Source organism: Antedon bifida, chromosome 2 (genome assembly GCF_963402885.1).
Source record: "Antedon bifida chromosome 2, ecAntBifi1.1, whole genome shotgun sequence".
Classification (NCBI taxonomy): domain Eukaryota; kingdom Metazoa; phylum Echinodermata; class Crinoidea; order Comatulida; family Antedonidae; genus Antedon; species Antedon bifida.
The window spans coordinates 3,744,507-3,768,933 of record NC_136227.1 but is presented as its reverse complement, the minus strand read 5'-3'; the positions used below and the strand labels follow the sequence as shown (position 1 = coordinate 3,768,933).

At 31.1% G+C, this 24,427-nt stretch overlaps 1 protein-coding gene across 1 annotated transcript in view; it reads right to left on the bottom strand.

Annotated features, from left to right (window-relative positions):
- Window positions 1-24,427, bottom strand: part of LOC144835833 (uncharacterized) — a 60,923-nt gene that overhangs the window by 4,696 nt on the left and 31,800 nt on the right. The window contains exons 2-6 of the mRNA XM_078690939.1: window positions 18,469-18,580; window positions 12,417-12,510; window positions 10,554-10,608; window positions 4,092-4,232; window positions 2,915-3,075 (exon numbers count right to left, since the gene is read on the bottom strand). Of these exons, the coding sequence (XP_078547065.1) occupies window positions 2,915-3,075; window positions 4,092-4,232; window positions 10,554-10,608; window positions 12,417-12,510; window positions 18,469-18,580 (563 nt within the window). The remainder of the gene's footprint in view (window positions 1-2,914; window positions 3,076-4,091; window positions 4,233-10,553; window positions 10,609-12,416; window positions 12,511-18,468; window positions 18,581-24,427) is intronic.

The window sequence follows — 24,427 nt, the reverse complement described above, 5'->3', positions numbered from 1 at the left end:
CCTGAATGCTGAATGAATACTAAATAATGGTTATTACAAGTGTATTGGTTTAATACATGTCTGGATCTATGAATGCTAAGATTACTAAAAAACATAAACTCTAGAAAATTACCACTAAATAAAGACATTTTTTACCCAATTTATACAAAAAAACACCTCAATTTAAGTTTAAATCACCCATTGTTTGATTCATGTATTATTCACATGTGAATTCAACAGAGTAATGTATAAAGCTCTGTCCACACTATCAAACTTTATGGGATAAAAAAAAATGTGATGTGCCCATATATGGATAAGATGATGTCATATCACTATCATATTTGAGCATATCACTACCATATTTGAGCACTTCACACTTTTTTGTCAAACTAGTTTGATAGTGTGTAGACATAGCTTAAGGAAGACAATTTAAGTTACAAGCAAAATAGTTTAAGCTAAAAATATATTTTGACATTTCCGGAATATAGTTGACTTTGGCTAACCCCACATCAATCAATTTGTACAGTACATCTGTGGTCACACATTGGTATTGGTGTTTGTCTACTGTCTAGGCTAATCCAAAAGAAAATACAATGATTGCATATTTGCTAATACTTAATGTCGCCAAATGATAATTGCGATAGAATATATTATCCTTTTTATGAATGCTAATTCTTAAGGCTCTGTCTACACTATCAAACTAGTGTGATGTACCTAAATATGGTAGTGATATGCTTAAATATGGTAGTGATATGCTTAAATATGGTAGTGATATGACATCATCATGTCCATATATGGGCACATCACATTTGTTTGTCACATAAAGTTTGATAGTGTAGACAGAGCTTAATAATTATTCAAGTCAGTAAGTCCTCTCCATACAGTTGTTTCGAAACAAGGAATAGTACATACAGTACTGATATTATAAATATACCACCTGTATAAACTAATAGAAAAGATACCAATTCCTGGCACTTTTTAGATGTAGTTTTTTTAAACCCTTTCCAGTACAATTGTGGTAAACAAACATACAAAATCTCTTCTTTTTAGTATAAATATGTTTAAATGCAATGCCATATTTGGACCTAATTGGTATTAACAATTTACAGATTAGGAAACATTTATTAATAATAAACATCTAATCCCTTTCAATCTCATCCGCAATGAAAGGTTTAAATATGACATGACCTCTGGATTTTAGTATTTGAAACATAAATGAAATTTAAAACTAAATTCACAAGCAAATATGCATGATCTGATGAAAAATTATACTTTAGCTTTATCGCACAAGGTAATTTCAGAAGTGATCTAGTAGAATAAATCTAAACCAACAATGTTTTCAATAAAAATTCATAAGAGATTGTGCAATTTGTGGTGATATATATTTACAATAAGAAATAGAGGGCATATTGGCTGAAAATCGTATTTGTTTTGAAAATTATTTCAAAATATATATTACATACAGGGAATAATTTCGCAAGTGTAGCATAGCAAAAAGCTATACAAAACAACCTTATTGCTACACATTTCTATAATTGTGTAGCAAAAAATACAATACAAAACTATTTTTCTCGACTCAAAAATCAATTTGATTAGCAATATTGCTAAACAAATTTTTCCATGATATATTACTTGATTGTGTAACAAAAATAGAACGTAGGGTTTTTCTCATAAGCCAATATTAGCAAAATTGCTAATTTTAATTATTCAATAAAGATAAGACTCCTATGTATACATATTAAAATAGGAATGCGTAGGCAACTGTGAAACACCCACATCAAATATTCCAATTTTACGACTAATACAACTGAAACAAAATTAATATATTACACGTCGACAGTACACTTCAATAAAATGGAATTTAGAATAATTGGGAATCAGAAAGATAACAATTTACTTTCTGATAAATAGCCTACAGTAAATAAACTTTTACATGTAGAAACACTTGATTTAATATGTTTTATATATATAATAAAATAATGGTAGGCATTAATAATCATTATTTATTGTTTGTCTATTTTTAATGTATATGTGGGTGTACGTAAAAAGCCAGAGCAGGATGTTGCGAAATGCGTGTTGTTAATTAAGATCAATTAAAATTGTCGATACTAACTCTGATAATGAGATGAAAGCTAGCGGTAGAAAGATGAGTTGAGAGTGGGAGAAGGACCGGGTTGAGAAATCAAATTAGAATTTCATAAATTATTATAGAATTTATAACATTTTTGTGAATAGTTGTGAATATATTTATAAATATATTGTGTATATCTATGAACTACTACCAATACCAACAAATTATTCTATAACAATTAATAACATTTGTTCTGTGTCTGTTAATTTAAATATTGTACAATATATCTTGCATTTATTAAGTCCAATATGCAAAACAGCAAATTATTACATATTTAACATATTGTACAGAATCTATACACTGAGTGGTGTGGAAAGATGGCCTATTAATATTTAGCATCTCTGTGAAATTTGATCTATTACACATAAATTACAGTCAGCAGGTGAAGACACTTATTTTATCCTGTCTCAAATAATGTTAATGCGAAAACAGACAATCTTAATGGTCCCCTCAAAGCATTCTGTTTGACAATTTTAAAGCTCTGTCTACACTATCAAACATGTTTGACAAAAAAAGTGTGATGTGCCCAAATATGGTAGTGATGTTCCCAAATATGGTAGTGATATGACATCTTCATTGTACTTTTTATTCGTTTTTGTTTTTCTGTTTGTTTCCTGGATGTATAATTTTTACCATTTAAAAATATTTTTATCGTTTTATACATTTTAATGTAAATACACATAATTCAGCTTAGGCTGCGATAGTAATATTGAATAAAAGAATGAAATATATGGGCACATCACATTTTATTGTCACACAAATTTATAGAAATGTATTGCGCTAGGACTTGATTGGCTCAATTACCTGTCGGTCATGCTCTGGTCCAGCTTCGTCGGCTTTGCTCAAGAAAAATCGCATTCGGTCACTATGCTGTTCATTGAGTTTTTCAACAATGTTTAATGTACGTTTACATAATGCTTGACCAATTGGATCGAAGAACACAAATATAAGATCAGCCAAGTTACCTGCAAGAGGAGACATATTAAACATAAATAATTATAATATATCACTATAGTATTCATTTAATCTGTACTATTGCTGGGTGCTTTAGAGTGGGACTTTTACATTAAACTTTATATAGATGTAGTTGTGAGTGGGAAGGTAAGTAACTAGTCAACAACTACTGTACTTGTATCATTTTTAAGCCTACAAGCACCCAACCAGAACAGCCTCTATTTATTTTTATGCTCTTACGACCTATTTGATACCCTTTTAAAAAAATCTTTTTATAGCAATTTTGTCCTGTATTACACATAATGTCTCAATTGCTCAAGTAAAAAAAAATTATTCTTTTATATGGCTGATTAAATGATAATAAAAAATATCAATAGCATTATGCAGAAATTGCACAAATAAAATAAAAATAATATTTAATATAGTTATTATTACTCTGGAACACTCTACCCCTCGAAATACGCTCATCAAAATCTGTAATCACATTTAAAACTAAACTCAAAACTCATCTCTTCAGAGAAGCATAATCACACGCTACTACTTGCACATATCTTGGAAAACACAGCGCTTTGAAACCTTTGTCTCTTGCGCTTTATAAATGTTATTTATTATTATTATTATTATTATTAAATATCTAATCCAATATCGGCACATACGATGAATTTTCAAAATCTATTTTTTATGTATATTGTAGGATCAATAAACAATTGATTATTGAAAACTAGAAATTACCATTATTCACAAAGATAAAACTTTTCATTTTAATTATTCTAATTGAAAGATAAAGCATATATAAACTAAAGTTTACTTTTATACAGTACATTTTGCTGGATTAATTACACTATAAACAAAATGGCCGCTCCACTACAGACTAAGCTTGCGATACAAACTAAAATTTAAGCTTCAGCCACACTTAATGAGAACCGTATGTCGATACAAAGCATCAATATCTTTTGATCCTGTGTCGGTTTTAAACCTTTAGATGTAAGAATATTAATGGAAGCCATTATATAAGGGAATTACTAACCCAGCCAGAGAATGGACTTGTCCACATCGAAGGGATATTTCATGTCGCCATCGACGAGGCCGGGCGTGTCGACAAACGTTACCAGTGAGAATTTCTTCTGTTTGGAAGTTGTTATTTCAGTGTTCAGGTATTCAACAACTCCTGTAGAAGAAAAAACAATGTTCAAATAATTTTGTAACAATATTGTTAAATTTATGGAAGTATTTTAACTACAAGATGAGTTATATATGATTAAATAAAGAAATAAATATTGGTAAAAACTGGTAACTACACTGTTGATAGTTCAATAAAAGAACTTTTTCTGACATTTCGACTATTTGTGTATTTGTTGAAGATGGCAATATGATAAAAATAAAATAATGGCTGTGGTCACAATACAATATAATATATCAAAATATAAACATGATAAAAATAATGATGATGAAATTGATAATGACAACATGATGATTATGATTAAGGCAACAATGATAAAGATTATACTAATGATTTATACTATTATTTATAAAACTTATCATTATATCAAATGCAATTCTAAAAAAAATAAACATAAGCTAGAAGCTACAACATTTTTATCATTTAAAAAAAATGCATAAAAATGGACATATCAAATATGAATTGACACTAACAGGACATCATTAAAACTGCAAAAATCTATTATTATTATTATGTAAATGAACCTCCAACGTCACTTTAACATGAAAATAAACATAGTCATTGTATTACGTCATTTGTCATGTGATCTCGGTTTGAAACACTTTGGTTAAATCCCTCTTAATCCATCCAGAGATGCACATCTAGATGGCACAACAAGATATTAATATTTATGATAGCATTACTGGACATATATGACAATGTAGGGATGGTTTTTACTGTCAACACTTACATAGTAACGCACTCTTTGAAAAACTCTCCCCAAACCAGACAAAATTCTGTTTTACCATTAAAAACACATTCTGAATACCAGAATTTCTCAAAAAGCAGACATATTAGGCCAGCCCAATGGTTTCCGGGATTGGGAGATCAATATTTATGATAGCATAATTACTGGACATATGTGGCAATGTAGGGATGGTTTTACAGTCGACACTTACACAGTAACGCACTCTTTGAAAAACTCTCCCCAAACCAGACAAATTTCTGTTTTACTATTATTTAAAAATAGCTCTTTGAAAATTGGAAACTCTCCCAAAACCAGACCGTTTTGAGGTTCAAAAGGTCCTAAATTCTTTTTTACTATTAAAAACACATTCTGAATACCAGAATTTCTGGAAAAGCAGACATATTTGGCCAGCCCAAGGGTTTCCGGTATTTGGACAGTTGATTGTATAGTATAACAATTGTGTGAAAATGATTGGTTCTATAATGAACAGTATGGTATGTAAAAAAGCGGATTAAAACATTGGTTTTAATTTTGTTTAAAAAGAAAATTTATATTATAATAATTCTGACCATTGATTATTATGGTAACTATCACAGAAAAAATGTTGATTGTTGCTTTATTTGCGATAATATTGCATGGAAGTGTTGATTGTTGCTTTATTTGCGATACTATCGCATGGAAGTGTTGATTGTTGCTTTATTTGCGATACTATCGCATGGAAGTGTTGATTGTTGCTTTATTTGCGATACTATCGCATGGAAGTGTTGATTGTTGCTTTATTTGCGATACTATCGCATGGAAGTGTTGATTGTTGCTTTATTTGCGATACTATCGCATGGAAGTGTTGATTGTTGCTTTATTTGCGATACTATCGCATGGAACTGTTGATTGTTGCTTTATTTGCGATACTATCGCATGGAACTGTTGATTGTTGCAACAGTTCCATGTTGCATGGAAAATGTTCATTATATTTTTATGCACATTTCGAAGGTTATTTCCCTGATACATTGAAAAGAACTGATAGGGTGTTTGTCTGATCGTTGCTACACCACTACATCATGCTGCATTTAAGTTGATTTGACAATGCAGCACAAGATAGTAGCGTAGCACAGATCAAGTTTCTCTTCTGAAGCTTCACATTGTAAGAAAATATACTGTAAGATAGATGAATCCATTATTGCAGATTGTAGCATGGCTGTAGCATACATCTATGTAGCATACATGTTATTGTAACACACATGACTGTAGCAGCACACATGATCAGGTGACACACATTATTATAGTACACATGATCAGGTGACACATGATTGTAGCACACATGATCAGGTGGCACACATGATCAGGTGGCACACATGATCAGGTGACACACATGATTGTAGCACACATGATCAGGTGACACACATGATTGTAGCACACATGATGAAGTAGCAAACATGATTGTAGCACACCTGATCAAGTAGCAAACAAGATTGAATCTACACATTATAGAATAGAAAGTATTACTGTAGGTTAAGATATCAGTCAAATATTAATGTGTAGCATGTATCAGTGTAGTGGCAACATGTGGTATGTTCATGATTTATTAGGAATACATATTAGAAAGTAGACTTCCATCATCAAAAGTAGTAGTACTAGTGTTAGTAGCATTGTAGATATCAATGGAAATTGGAGCTATAGCTTAGTGGTAATGTGCTTGCTTGCCAATCCCAAGGTTCAGTGTTCAATTCTCCTTATAGTGCCACGGTTGTAACCCACAACTGTTTCAACTTCATTAAGCCTCAAATGAGACTTAGTTTACGAAAAAACGAAATGAAAAATTATGAAATAGTTTGTTTATTTATCCATCATTTAATTGGCGAGTTGCTCGCTGTTGTTGGATGCGAGAAAAGAAAGAAGAGAGATTGACAGTACATATTATACTAATAAAATCTTTTAAGATTGTTTGTACATTTAAAAGATGCTATTTCAATCTGATCTTGAACCTTCTTTATTTTTTGCAATGTCATTTTATATCATTATAAGACATCAATACCTGCAGTGGACAACGTCATATTTGAAGAATGCAGTACATGATACAAAGGACGCATTTAACTTAAGAATTTTGAAATTTAATCTTCTATTTTACGAAACACACAGAATAAAAATCCAAGTCATTTTCTGCAATGAAAATGTCATTTTTAATTATACTTTATCTTAACTACTGCAGTGACATAACATATTGTATCTTATTTTGAATTTCTTGAATTTATAACTCGTCTTCATCTTCGTCAATTTATAATTGAATTTTAATCTCGCTACTGTACATCATTTAAAATATACTAACTTAAACATTCATGACGCAATGTCACATTAGAAAACCTGTGCATCGCATTACATCGAACATTACGAACATTATACAATGTCATATAATGTCTGTTAAATCTTTAACATATTTTCCTACAATACTGATATAAATGGTATACAACTACCGAGCAATTTTACTTACACTAACTATTACCTGCACTGGTAGATTACACAGGCTATATGATATCCATATTGATAACGTTTAATCAGTATATCATAATCAAGAGGATTTTTAAGCGCATCTGCTGTGCCGACGTCGACGACCATGTTGATAGTGTCACTAGTGATTCGATGACACTTCAGTACTAATGCATCATGTGAGAACTATGCTCATTATATACAAGTAATTTATAAACATATAATATTTGTTGAGATGGTCCCTGATTATGAAGCCTTTCAATTCTCTTCTATGCAATTCATCAAAATTTACTTTTCAATTGACAAAATATAATTTTTCAAATTTGGAATGGTTAGTTTTTCTTTGATATGGTAATTATTCCTTTACAATTTTGAAATCTAAACATACTTTCACGAAAATCTGAATAATAATTTAATACTTATATTATTATAGTGTTTCTATAGGATGTCAGTCAATTAAAATATAATTCAAAAATTAAAATTTAAGTTAAATTTCTAATCTTATAAAGTATTTGGATAATACACAGTTAAATTTCAAAATTTAATAGGTTTATTTGTTTATTAGAGAAGGCCCCACAGAACAATAATTTGTGTACAGTACACCAAAACCTTTATAGACTTATAAATACCCTTTGTCAAAACATTTCTGTAGAAATCAAACAAAAAATGATATCCAACTAATGTTTAAGTAAAAGCGATAGAATTTTTATTATTTTAGCTTTATAAAAAATCGAGAACAATGAAATCACAAGACAGTTAGCAATAATGAAATTATGTTGCAGTTGAGGTTCAGAAGAGGAGATCCTAAATGATGATAAAATAAAATCATTGGCTGAATGAAGATGTACAATATAATTGTCATGATGAGATGAATGGTCTATAAAATTGTTGACACGGAAAGAGCAAGGTTGGAGAAACTGTAATTGCACTAAAATATTTATTAATTCCACTATAACTTTTACAGATTGGAAATGAGAAATTGTACTTTTTTCCATTTTATATCATTTTCTTCTTGCGTTGTATTATATTTTGTAAAATGGATCTTTTGCCTGAATAAATAATAATAACATTTAGTGTACTTAAACTTGTCTGTAAAATACTCTTTGAGAATATATTTTAAATTAATATTTGTTATTATATAATATTATTAATAAAGTCTTTCAATGATTTATAGTTATGTCGAAAGTTTATGTCTAATTAGTTTTTTTTATGTTGGAGAGAACAACGAAGACGAATTAGACGTAAAATTTATTTTTAAAAATTATTTAAAAAATGTTGATGATGATCTTTAGCTTCTTGTACCCAAGATAAAATGATGTCTATCATCATCCATATTTTAATTAACCTTTTTCTGGACACTAAACTATGTAAAAAATACGATGAATGATCATTTTACCTTGCAATGTCAACATGAATTATATAATGCATTATTACACTGCACAAGCAAATATGTAATTTATGAAATAAAGTGCACTGAAGCATATAACCATAATGTTTACATACAAGACAAATGTCATTGATATTTTGAGCGTATTGTTTGTTGAAGCGTGATGTTAACATTTTTTATGAATAGACTCTTTAATGAGTTTGATGTAATTTATGCATCTGTTATGGTAGTATATATATGTAAATGTGCAGTGCCCTCTAGCCTAGATTCAGTGTTGGTTGAAATTTTTCTTTTAGATTCTGCTGACTCTGCTACTACTTTTAGATAGTTTGAGGTGCTAAAGACCATCGTCAGAGTGATGCACTGACTATCGTCAGAGGGATGGCAGGGACCATCATCAGAAGGATCAACACCATCGTCAGACAGAGGGATGCAAGGACCATCATCAGAGGGATGCAAGGACCATCATCAGAGGGATGCAAGGATCATCGTCAGAAGGATGCAAGGACCACATGAGGCTACACTTCACCGGGCAGCTGATGCAGGTCTGAGAAGACACATCAGCGAACCAGTGAAGCGTAGTAACATGAAGCAAAAGATGAGATCCAGACCAAAGAAAGTAACAGCTTGTTTTTTTTATTAAAAAAAAACTTATGAACGTTTGGTGACAATTCTCCTGGGAAGTCAGAAGGCTAGTGGCTAACAAAGCATTCTTCCCTCAACCTGCACGAAGATGGAATCAGAAGTAGGACAGAGGGTGCCAACTTTTTCAGTATATGTGATGGAAGGAAGTGTCAAACCACACAACCATGCAAGAAGATCAACATTTCTAGTAGTCGTTGACCAGAAAGATTAAACATTAATAAAGAGTATGACAGTCCAATAAAAAAATAAACAAATATGGCCTATTGTTACAAAGCTGATTTTATTTTATAGTACTAGTAGCAGTACTGTAGTAATATTTGATTAGTATTTTACTAATTCTAACTTTTTTTGTTATAACTTTAAATGATACAAAAGAAAAGGAAAATAAATTATAATTTTAAATTTAATTGAAGTAGAAAATCGGGAAAGGGCGTGGCAACTTGATGGATTAGAAAATCAAAAATGGAAACTTCACAAATAGTAGGGCCTATGTATTTTCAATTTCAGGTATGGTAGAAATACACTTTCAAGTGAAAACACCAAAGAGAAACTCTGATCCTAAAGATTGTTGGAAAGACTTCCATAGCACTTATAAAGTGTTTAATATTATTATTAGTTACACTTTCTTATCAATTTTGACATTCTTACTAGAGAAAATAATTTACATACCTTTTTTTAAAACAAATTAACTTTTAACACTAGCAATTTAAATATGTTGACATTCTCGTTATTTATAGAATGTTAAGAATAATCTAGCAATTTATTTCTCGGAAAAATAGCTAAAATTGAAAACAATTTACGCAAATATGTTACTATAGTAACTACAGGATTTCAATGTATTCAACCTGCTTAATACTATACAGTAGTCATGTAACTGTTTAACAATTTAAAAAATAAATGAACAGATTTGACCAGGTGAGAATTTAAATACAAGCACAGGTCAAACATGTCTACAAACTCATCTGTAAAAATAATATCTAATTTCTGTATGGATTTTAAATTGAATTTTTAATTATACAAACATGCAGATTAATTTTTCTTTTTTAAAAAATATAATAAAATAACTTACCATCGATCTTTGCCAGTTCTTTGAAGTGCGGATATAAATGCAATGTTGCATTTCCCTAGAAAAAGAAATAAAACTGGTAAAAAAATGTTTAATTATTTTCTCTTGCAGAAAAAAAGTACACATAACTGTAGAGGTGTGTCAAACATCAAAGTACAGTGCTGTACAACATGGACATGATGAAAATAACAATATTTTGTAGTTAAATTTGTGATCTTAATACAACAAGGTTACATACCGATCATTATGCAATATCAATGTGCAGTAAGTTGTACCATTTATTAAGAGGGGTGTTTAAAACATTACATTTTAATTTAAAGAAATAAAATTGGAATATTGTACCAACTCAATTTAATATTAAAAAGAAAATAGCTATTATTTGATGCATAGCATATATTTATAAAAGTAGTTTTTTAATCAATTATTTTCTTTAAGGAGAATTGACAAATGGCTTTAATTAAAAATAATGGTTATATTTACATAAACCCCTGCAAAGAAAAATGGTACAGTCCCAGGTGAGGGATCCTTGAGATTTTCAATCAATGGACACCTGTTAATACACAAGGCCAGTTAATTTATCTTACTCATTGAGATGTCCATACTAATGGTCTAATGTCCCTGGACATTCAATGACCAACCTAACTGGACATTAGCTATGTCCTTCCAGTAAGGTTTGCGCATGCTCATTGCATGGAATCAGGCCATGATTGACCATCAGTTTTGTTTAAGTGCTGGTCAGCCTATTATGTGTTTGGCCTTACTTTAATACTAGCTTTTGCAATTAGTTAACAAATAACCTATGAACAGAGTATATTTTAAAAGTAAATAGATTATTCAGCCAATCTATTATTAGCTAAATCCTTGGACAACCTTTAGTAGTATTACAATTTCTATTAAAAAAATACAGTAATAATTAATAAGCGTGGCTAATATACAATCAATTAATAATATTCAGAATATAAATATTTAAATAAATTTATGTTTATGGAGTTTAAACAAATTGACAAAGCATGTACTTAGAATTTTTTTTATTATCTAAAGCTCTGTCTACACTACCAAACTACAGTAGTTTGACTAAAAAGTGTGATGTGCCCAAACATGGTAGTGATATGACATCATCATGTTTTTGTTACATACAATTTGATAGTGTAGACAGAGCTTTAGTTAAAGAATAGCTGTTAGTATAAATATGATTTTAGCTATTAACAATAAAGAAAGCAATTTTATTTATTGAGAAATATAATATAAAATTTGATCAAATTGAATTTTAACATTATTATACATTTATAAACAAAACTAACGATCAATTTTACATAATTATTAATAGAGGAAAGATACATTTGTTTATAATTTACTGAAATACAATAATAATATTTTGTAGTTCAATTAATAATCCTTAATATCCGATATTTAATCATTTAAATCCAATCCAACTGAAGGACAAGGCTTTGTAGAATTATTACAAAATATAAATGATCTATTTTTATTTTAATGGAAAATTAAACTGTATTGTAAAAATACAAAGAAAGGTCATGTAATTATTTTTAATAAATATTTTACTATCTATGTTTATTTAATATTTATTTTAACATGTACAGGTACAGCCTAACAAGAATAGTTGAATTAATATAGATTCAGATTTTGATATATTAATAGAAATATTCTTTAGGTTAAAAAAAGGGAATATGAATATTTATATTATAAAAACAATTCAAAATATTAACATTTTACAATTTTGAAAATCAAAAATATTTTTGCATAGATCATATTAATTTAATAAACACACAATATTATAACTGATTTATATACAAATTGTCTAACAATACAACCATTTAAAAAGGTGCACAAGAAAACGCAAAAACTTACCGTGAGTGATTCTCGTTTTCTGCCACTAGTGACAAAAGTAAAACCTTGCGTTTCAATGGCGACACCTGTACGTTGGACATGTTCTTCAATATACCTGCAAAAGAGTTCAAATTTGATTTAATTAAGCATGTATTTACTAGCAAATAAATAAATTTTAAAAATTTTTATTTTTCCACTAAGAAAGCATTTATATAAAATTTAATTACTATATTTAATTACAATACAATATTGTATATATTCAGTTCAGTAAACAATATGAAATTCTTTGACAAAATAATATTCAAATGTTTGTTACTTTTCTAGTTATGTTCTCCCCTCAGTGGAGAGAAAAGGCCTATGTCGGTTTATCCAGGTAAGCTAGGCATAACAAGTACAAATTTAAAGTATACTTTAAAAAAAAGATATTTGAACACAATAAAAAGTAGATTCATTGTTCTCTTAATTTAGAAATAAATTCCGGACATATAAAGCAAGGTACCGAATCTTATTAGTGGTGATAGATATACTGTAAAATGTAACTATATAGTAAATCTATACAAAAATGTCAAATATATACTTTGTTATTTACATCAATTCTTTTATGGTTATTCTATATTTAGAAATATCGTTTGTGTTATTAAATAGATTTTATACATAGCATTGTTGAAAACATTGAGAGAGCACTTCCAGCTTAAATACAAGGACACAAAGTATTAATTACAGACAGAAACAATGGCCGTATCTAGGACATCTGAGCCTGTTAGATATCCTAATATGACCAGCAAAAATAGAAAGAAACGCTGCAATGTTAAAAGGACTTCGGTTGCAACACTACGTCATGGCTTTCAGTAATAAAAGAGAGCTGTTAATTCTTGAAATGGCTGATGGATGTAGGCAACGTATTAAATTATTCAAAATACTATCCCAGGATGCTTTGTTTTATTGTAACTGTTAAAGTCTTAAAATAAAACCATGTTGAATTAAATATAAAAAAAACACAAACAAATTTAAAGTACTTGGTAAAAATGTTTTGCCATTCTATGCTTTTTTTTGTAATATAATATTAAATCCGTAGTCAAAAAATCAAGTCAAAATCAAATTTATAGCATGGAGAAACAATCCATGTTTATACTAAAAGTATAATTCTATTTTTTCTGTTATTTGGGCTCTGTAAAGGAAATATTGTAATACACACATTAACGAACGGCTAATTATGATCAAAAGCTATAGATCCAGAAAACAAAACTGAACAATATATTCAATAAATTCAAGACACAACTGACAGAAAATCTAGATTTGAAATGAATCAACCATAAAAGCACATGAAATAAGTATACATAAACCTATATGAAACAATTTTAAAGTTAATCAAATATAAATTGTGCAAAAACCTACCACACACGATTAATGCCAAGGGAAAAAGAATTCACCACAAAATATTGAAATAATAAAAAAATGTAAATTTTGCAGCTATAGAATCCGATTCAATGATGCGAATAAATAAGATATCTTGAAGCTTACCTTAGATTCTGTAATGTAAAATGTTTAAAGAAAAGATTTGTTGAAATTGAATTGGAGCGTCACAGTGTCCGGTTGCTTTGGTGTCTGAACAGCTACTAAATTCTATCTAACTATTGCAGAAGGTCTACACAACACATAAAGAAAACAGCCTTGATGAATATTCATGAAGGCAAGAAGACCTCCATTTGCAGAATGCAAGCTAGCCTGCTGATGGTCATCTCTCATTATTGGAAATCTTCTATGCTGATCACACCATTTGTCCAGTTTGCCATGAACCTCAAGAGCCTTGGCATCAAGGCCTAGCTCCCAAGAGCAAACTAACCATGTCCCTGAACCAATCAGGCCTCCAGGCCAATATTTGTCCACTGACCACAAGAACAAACATACTGTGAGGGAACATTTGAGAAAGAGGCATAAAAAGGGCGGGAAACGTTCCTAAAAAACAAGGCAGAAGCATTTCATAATCTCCCAAGCAAACTGAATATCATAAAACACACAGAAAACTTTCACAAACTTCTACACCAATCACAATGCTTTACAAGCCAACCAATCAGAATCATCCTAGGTGAATGTTAAAATAGATAAACTAGATGCTATAGAAACCAGTTTCTTTTTATAGTTACATCATAGAGAAATAAGTTAGGATTAACTTATTTCTGCATGGTTACATGGATATATTTTACTATTATTAGTAGAAATATCAGGAGAAACTATAGTAATAAGTAGAAACAAATCTACTGCCAAGTGACAATGCTATATTTACATGATCCAAAGTGAAGTCATAATAAAAGTACTTTTGATAATTTCTAGCATAAAAAATAGTAGATACATAATAATAGTAAAAAGTTTTCATTTCTTAAAGTTAAACCCTTGGTTCTTTTCAATTATTCTTTTTTTATTTGAGATAACTTTGGTTGTTAAAATAGATAGTACCACAGGGACACTAGCTGGGAAGGGGAAAGGTTCTATTTGGAGTATCATAACTTTCAATGGAATACTGTATAAAGGGAAAGAGATAAGGAATAGATGAAAACAGAGAAAAAGGAAAATGATCAGGAATGAATTAAGTAAGAGAGGATGAAAGAAACAGGAACAGAAGACATTAAGAAAGAAAGAGGAAAGGCAAGATTTGATGGATGAAGAAGTGAGGGAAAAATATAAGAAATGAAGGAAGAATGAGATGAGGGAATGAAGTGACATTGAAAGAAAAATAAATTATGATGGTTGTATGTTGGGATGCTTCCACTTAAGGGTGGGGTTCATGGAATGTACCATTATCTGATAGGGGTATTTCATTAAATATATTCGAGTTGTAGCTCTCTTATCGGAGTGAATAGGCCAATGTCGGTTTATCCAGGTAAGCTAGGCATGAAATAGACAACATAATAATACCTGTATATTCAATATACATCTTTAAACAAATCATCAAAGGGTCATGTTTGTGGATTATCGTATCTTCTCCAGAAAATTAAATGACGACACAACTTGTTTCTGATTGGTTGAGAGAACTCAATAACCGTCAAACAAAACACCACTTTGTTTCCTATTACTACAGTCGAGCATCTTCGTTTAAAAATTACCCTTGAGAACTGTGAATTCTTTCTTTAATTGCTACTCAAATAAGTAAAATTATAATTGTATATACAAGGTCTATGTCTTCGATACATTTCTAAATCCAAGTTTGACTTTATAATAAGTATGTTGCTTAATTGGATAACTAGCCAATCAGAATGCTTTATCAAAATCAATGGTTTTTTGAAGTGTAATTTATCAAGCAATATGAAGAAACAGCTCGTAATCATAAATGTATTAAATCTGTGAAATATTCATCAGTTTCTTCATAATATTCAAATTGCATTCATTTATCTAATCTTACTAAATGTGCTAATGTTTTTTTTTATAATTTAACTGTTAGTGGCCATACATTTTCATTTAAATTTGGATTTTTTGGTGAAAAGGTTTCATTGGATGTTAATAAAAGATTTATAATGAAATTTAATTTTGAGATCATCTATAATAAATAGACTCCTTTGTTTTCTAGTGTACCCTTTTTCTATATGTATTCGTCTTTTACCAATATTCTATCAGTACCTGATGATGACCTATGGTCGAAAGTACTCGTATAATAAATATTTTATTTTGAGGCAGAAACAAGAAATTTGTCTGTTTTATTTATAATAAATAGTATTGTATTTGCAACTTGTGTCATCAGTGTCCGGAGATTTTTGCATGCAAATAAAACTAAGGATGTATGTACTGTAAACTATAAACTTAATTTTACTTAATTCTTGCCATTTTTATATTGTAATTTTTAGTTATTAAATTACAATAAATTGACAACTTCTTATTCTGTTAGATGGGATATGAATAAACAATTCTGAAATGTTTAAATAGTTTTTTGTCATTATTTGTAATGTGTAAATTAATTATTGAAAAACTACAAACAATATCGGATCAATTTAGAATACATTACGCTTGAAAACAGTTTTTTAATGTCATTTAATATTTCAAATGTTGTTCAACTGATAAGTGAATGTATACTAAAATAACTGGAAATTTCTGCTTAGTTCTCGCTAGTTTTTAATTTTTCTGATAATAGTTTCTCTCAACAAGATTAATTTCCATAAAAAATTGCAATTTCCAATATCACATTAGTATAAACTGTTATTAATAATCACATTCTGCATTCTTAGTTGTAAATCTTTCCAACCAATCACAGAGGTCAACATAACTCCACCAATCAGAGAAGGGATACTATTCAACCTATGTAAAGGTAAATGTGATCAAGACTCCCTAAGTTACCTTAATTGTAAGTGACAAGTGCCTATGGCCAATAGTGAACTTGTCCTAAATAACAATGACCCTCTAAGTCTCATGTACATTGATGACATGTTCAGATTAGCTTCAGGGTCACACAGAATCAGGAGGGGACAGGGGATTACAAAGTTACTAAATGATCAACAGAGAGGGAGTAGGAAAGGACTGGTAAGAGGGACTGGGAGGGACTAAGGAAGGACTGGGAAAAGGGACTGGGATGAGGGACTTGGGAAGGACTGGGAAAAGGGAGTTTGGAAGGGCTGGAAAGAGGGACTTGGGAAGGGCTGGGAAAAGGGAGTTTGGAAGGGCTGGGAAGAGGGACTGAGGAAGGACTGGGAAAAGGGACTGGGGAGAGGGACTTGGGAAGCACTGGGAAAAGGGACTGGGGAGAGAGAGAAGGTAAAGCTGATGTCATGAATCAACAACCCCCCCCCCCCCCCCCCCCCCACTTTCCCTCTACTTTCATGTTCAAGCAAGTGGGAAACTTGGGAAAAACATGGTTAAGAGATGATATCCATTAACACTTTTTTTGGTGAGATTCTGGCATTCTATGCAGTGTCTCCCTGATATGTGGATGTATGTACACCTAAACTCTGTCTACACTATCAAACTAGTTTGACAAAAAAGTGTCATGTGCTCAAATATGGTAGTGATATTCCCAAATATGGTAGTGATATGACATCATCATGTCCATATATGGGCACATCACATTTTTTTGTAACATTAAGTTTGATAGTGTAGACAGAGCTTTACATTAACCTTAACAAAAGTGTCAAATTAGGCTACAATCTTCTTAAGGTGTGTTTGGGGATAATGTTTGAAAGTACACAGTATAGCTGAAAATATTCTACTTAATCATAATGCACATACCTACAGCAGTTGTTAAGTGACGTTTATCCAAATTAAACATACAATCCTGATAACCCTTGTCTCTCAATATGTCAAATAAAACCCATTTGGTAATGCATCTTCTACACCAGTAGAAAGGATGAGAGGTGGCATTTATCCCAGTTGACCTTTTGATAACATGCCCTAGTTTTCAAATGAAATTCTATCCACAATCCTAAACTAACAAAACTTGATATTGAATATGCTCCCATTCATGATGAAGAAGTGCTTAGATCGCACTGGACTTAATTTGGTCAATTTAACAGAGTCGCCGGCTAAATTGATCAAGAATATTGTCCAATCCGAACAGCTACAATCCTTTCAGGGTACAATTAAGCAAGACCAATGTTTAATTTTACCGACCACTGCATGGCAGAAAGTACTATAATATATGACATCTGAAAACAGATTTGGTGGTAACTAAAGTAAAAATTGAATTTTGAAGGTTTAATTTGTTTATAAATATCTCAAACGCAATATCTCAAAATGGATTCCAATATTGGGATTGAATTGAAATATTTTATTTATACTGGGCAACCTCTTCAGTCAAAGACTGGTCTCCCAGAGGGCCCAGTGTATAGTACTATGATTAGCTTGTGACAGTAGCTGTGTGTATACTAGTATACCGGGGTAACCCATACTCGTCTCGAAAGATGTACTAGGTTCTTTAAAGTGCATATGAGCTAGATGTGTACACTTGACCTACGGTTTATAGTCCTTATCCGAGAAGACTCGTTTTAAAACCAGAACCATGGAGCAATTGAGCCTCAAACCCTTGCTCATTTTATGGCTACGTAATTACGGCACTTGAATCAAGAAAAGCCGAGTACAACATGAACCGACTTACCAGTTAATGAAGGAACTTTTACCAGCCGAGTGGTTACCAATGAGAAGAACAGTAATCTTCTTCCGCGGAACAAGAAGACGCAAATTGAGTCGTTCTGCAATAGTCTGCAATCCTGAAAAAAACAATTTTAACAAAATATAATAATATTATAAAAATTGATTTATAAACTGATTTTCTATCAGAAATTCATTCCTATGCAAAAGTTGGAAACATTTTAAAGATATTTTAAAAAATCATTATAGCTTTTTTATTGAAGTGGCACGCCTAATGGGCACCAGAAACTTTTGGTCTTTTTTTGGCACAATCTAGCTATTTTTTGTCTTGTTTTCTTTGTATAAATGTGTTTGCCGAAATTAATAAAATAAATAAAAACAAAATATATACAAATTTAAAAATAGTTGTATTTAATAACAGATCAACCCATACATTACGGTTGATTTAATAATCACAAAATAATATAGTAACAAAAAAAAAATAATAAATATATACAAAAAAAAAAATGAAAACAAAGTCGTTGATCCTTGAAAGGCGTGATCATTGATAGAGATCTTTGATAAAACATGTTAAATATTACTTACTGCGTTAAATAATTCCTATATAAATACCCAATCAAGAGGTGAGGGCTACACAGATATCATTATAATATATCTCACATGGCGAACACTTCTTCAAAAAATAAACGCTTTGTCAACACCAACTGGCTTTCAGCACATGACTGGACTCAATAGGTCAATGATCAAAAGGTCAAACTAATTATATTAAAAAGATGAAAAACTGACCAGTAACAAATATGTCTGCTGACGATTTTCCAATAGGTAGTACATGAGATAGTAGACACGCACACACACAAATTTCAAATGGTATTACCATCAAGTGACTGAAGCAGCACAATGGCGAATATAGCCTATCATATTTCGTTAAAGCCTTCCAACCAAAATCTTATGAATGGGATAGGACAGCAGAATGACGTACTGCACAACTAAAGACTTGTTTATGAAAGCAATGAAGCGGTAAATACTGGTAGAAATTTTAATAACAGGATATGCATCAATTGGTCGTTCACTAAACTAATATTAAATTTTTTCTCTCGGAAATAATATTTTATTTTATCCACATCCCACACATAATCACTTCATTGCATTTATGTATGTATTTATTATATTGTGGAAATAAATTGAAATTGAATGCTTTAGAGCAATGATAGGAATAAAAGTATACTAAATATAACAATTATTACATATATACAAATTACATTTAATTACAACACAACTATACTAGGTATATATTCAAATTAGGAAAATAAACAAAATGTTAATTATGGATGATGATTCAGAATTTGAATTCACTTTCAAAACACTATTTGGTATATCAAGAAAACTGTGTTTAATTAAAATGATATATTGTCCCCCTGAAAAATGTTTTTGTTCAAAATGCAATTCAATGTCATTGTCAATTATAATATTTAATCACATTGACCAAAAATTGGATTGGAAAGAAATGTATTTACCTGAAAAAACTGTAATCTAAAGCGAAAAATAGTTAAATTGACTGGAAGTCAATGAGTTTGTGGTTGAATTTACCTGTTTATTTTGTGTTTTTTTTTTCTACGGAAGTGATTAACTTTATTAAAACTTCGAAATGGCCTATTCAAAGTCTTTTTTTTTTTTATAACTCCTCATTTTTCATGTTTTTGGGGGACAATACATCTCTAAAGCTTGGTTCCCACTGGCTTAAACAACGTAGCCGCAAATGAGTAGACATTATTGGTCAAACTTTTTATGGTGGGCTTACATATTTGTGTTGCATCCAAGTGGAAACAAAGCTTAAAGGACGTTCCATTGTGAATGTGCTATAGCAATGAGATACTGATAAACTGTATAGTATTGCCCACTTTGCTTCAATCTCAAATGTTCCCCTTCCTCCCCATTAAACCTCTAATATATTTTCAAATATAGGCCTACTTTTAGGTACTTTACTGTGCAGAATTGGGAGTTTAATTGCGAAATATATAAATAATTTGACAAAAAAATCTTAAAGGTTATATGGATGAGTGGATGGATTACTAAAAGTAAAGTTTGTTGAAAAACATACAAACAATATAACTGTAATCAAACTTGTTGATTACTTTTTGATTATGTTCTACAAGGAACAAGGTCAAAGCTAAAATGTACTGTAAGGTTGAAACACAAGGTGACAAAACAGCAAAATTTGATTGACAGGAGAAGGCTAGCAACTAGTAGGTGACTATTAAGCTTGAGGTTGACCTCTAAGTATGACCTCAATGCTTTAGCAATTTAGCATCTGTAAGAGGTGTCCTTCAATGTGTGCAAGGTTGTATATTGACCATTACACTGACCATTATAATGCAAGGTTATCATACAATATAGAGCCGAGATAAAATATTAAAATATCACGAATACAATCTACTTGAAAATTACTATGCTCTCTTACCGTAGTTATTACAACGAGATACGCCAATAGTAAGTGGTTACAGAATGACACCATAAGGCCGGCTGACAATCTAACGCTTCATAGTTAACAATGACAATCTATTATGCAGCTTTTCCGTTAAAACTGTGTGGGCACAAAATCCGTAGGGATTAGGAGACAACACACACAAATCCCACACAGGTCGAATATTTCTGTTTAATTATTTAGCTTACAACAGTTTCCCTTTCTTGAATGTTTAAAACAAAATTATACATTTGTGAGGTCATAGGTCATAATAATTGCACACACATTCACAAGATCAAAGATGTTTTATATAGGATTAATTAACTAGTCAATGACAGCCTGATGATCTCAATATAAGAACAATTAGCAAAAAAAGTAACAGTAACATACCAAAAACATTAATAAAAGTTAGCGTCCTTTGGAGTGTTACTTCAATGCAAGTTGCGAGTTGCGAGTCGGAAAGTGCGAGTTGCGAGTCGGAAAGTGCGAGTTGCGAGTCGGAAAGTGCGAGTTGCGAGTCGGAAAGTGCGAGTTGCGAGTAGGAAAGTGCGAGTTGCGAGTCGGAAAGTGCGAGTTGCGAGTCGGAAAGTGCGAGTTGCGAGTCGAAAAGTGCGAGTTGCGAGTCGAAAAGTGCGAGTTGCGAGTTGCGAGTCGAAAAGTGCGAGTTGCGAGTCGGAAAGTGCGAGTTGCGAGTCGGAAAGTGCGAGTTGCGAGTCGGAAATTGCGAGTTGCGGGTCGGAAAATGCGAGTTGCGGGTCGGAAAATGCGAGTTGTGAGTTGGAAAACGCAAGTTACGGGTCGAAAAATGCGAGTTGCGGGTCGAAATATGCGAGTTGCGGGTCGGAAAATGACACCAGTCCTACCTAAACAAAATGGGTTGTATTGTGGATGTTAGTACCAAATTGTCTTTGCAAATTCCTCGAGCATGTGATATGATACAATTAATCATTATATTTGATCTGCATTTTTGCTTGCATATGTGCGACCAGTGGGACATGATACAACCCACCCAGGTGTGTAGACTCTGTACATAGTGTAGGATGATCACCAAAATTAACCTATTGTGGCATATATAACAATGGCAAGAAATTTAATTATTTTCTTAACACTGCTTACAATATTGTTTTATTATTCACTTTAGCATTATTTGTTTCTGAATGCTCAACTTGTTTATATTTTAGTTAAGTCTACAGTTCTATGCTAAGCACTGAAGGTAGGCCTAGATTAGACTCACTTGGTGAAGAGCCACTGTTTCTCAGGAAAAAACTCCACAAGATGAGTATAGGCCAAGAGCCCGTAACATATGATTTAACCCCATACAACCCAGAAGCAAAAACATTTAAAAAAAAAGTTTGCCAGCCTGACCCCAGGGAAATAAAAGTAATTACTGTATGGGTCATAGACTGTATGCACAATCTGGTGGCGGTGTAGACGTTACAGTAGTTATTACAGTAATTTTTACAACCTCAGCCCTACAACAAGATAATTCTGATAGTACAGTGCTGTACACAGTTAATGCATAAATTCATAAAATACTAAATTCATAAAATACTAGATACTAAAGCATGCTGAAAGAAAAAATAACATTATAAAATAACATAATATCTCCCACCTTCCCCATTCCTGTCAAGGACAATTTTACAATCTTAAGTCACATTTTAAGATCAACATTTAAACTTATATCTGTAGAGCCCTGACATACTTAAATGGTAAATCCGATTTAAAAAAAAATGTTTTTGTTTTTTTAGACAATATTAAATTCTTAACCCTTTTCACAGCATTTCATAAAGACATAAATAATGTACCTGAAAATGGTAAAAAAAAAGAGTACTGTAAATCCCTTAAAAAAGAATTGTTTTCTAGACAATATTTAATTCTAAAACCTTTCTTAAAAATAAAAATGTACAGAATTAAAAACAATATTTAAGTTTATGGTTATTTAAACCTCGTATTTAAACAATCTCAAGTAATTTAAAATAGAATATAATACCTTTTGATTTATTATTGTTTGCAGATGAATGACCAGTTTATCTCTTACTTTTATCTTCTTTTATCCATGTGATTGCCATTGATTTAATTTAACTTGTTTTTAGTACAAAAAACAAATAATAACTACTAATGCAAACATGCCAATATCTCCCTATATGCCACTATAATACCCTCTCTCCCCCCCCCCCCACCCCACCACACACACACACACATAATATATATGAACACTCAAGTGGCTCACCAAAATGTTAAAAGAGAAGGGTTATCCAATTATAACTGATAAATATATAACATTTAGGTTTTTAAATCAAACATTTGTTTTGTAACTGGCAGATTTGTTTTGTAACTGGCAGATTTGTTTTTAACTCGCAGATTTTTTTTTAACTCGCAGATTTTTTTTTAACTCGCAAATTTTTTTTAACTCGCAGATTTTTTTTTAACTCGCAGATTTTTTTTTAACTCGCAGATTTTTTTTAACTCGCAGATTTTTTTTAAACTCGCAGATTTTTTTTTAACTCGCAGATTTTTTTTAACTCGCAGATTTTTTTTTAACTCGCAGATTTTTTTTTAACTCGCATATTTTTTTTAACTCACATATTTTTTTTAACTCACATATTTTTGTTTGTTTGAATGTTCATGTATAAGGAAATACTGGCATTTAGAGGTAATGTTGTAATCAAATAATCTGATTTAAAGTTTACTACATTTGAACCATCTCAGGGATGTATGGTATGTGGATCTTGGTTGGGAGGAGGAGCTGAGGTGGGGTTGGTGGTAGGTTTAAGAGATAATGAATTCTTCTGTGAAGGATTTAACCTGTGATTTCAATCACTGCAACCATGGTCTCCATGAAGCAATTAACTCCCACCCTGGGGCAGGTATCTTTTACTAAAACAATTAATGACTGCTTTGATAAAGGTCCACATTGTAGATTTGTGTCTGCTACATAAATATAAGAAGTCTGACAGTTTAGCCCACCACATGATTTTTAATGCATTTTTACTTTTGGACTTTACTTTTAACTTTATTATTTATACAATCATTTTCATTATAATTGTTAACATATTATTACTTGTACAAGTCAGCACTACACTATGCAGACTTTTGTACTAGGTACTCCCAAAGGGCCCATAAATTTACATCACATCACGTCATGGACACTTGTTGTATACTATACCAAATAATTAGGGATTGTGACTTAAAGTTGGTATGATCTATAATTTCTTCTTAAAGATGATGATGTCATCTAAAAACTAACTATTCTCATCTCTAAGTTATGCGATGAGGTCATAATTGGCACCCCCAAATATCAATAAGATAATATTATAAATAAGGGTGCATTCTCCTCATTTAATCAGTCAGTTTAATCAATTCATAAGCAAGCAGCTACTGTAAACAGTGTGTTGATTCCAGTACTTTCTAATGTATTCTGTGTATTCATTTATTTGAGGATCAAGTGTTTTTTTATATGCGACTCTACTGCATCTTTTCACTTGCAATACAAATTGTACAGTTT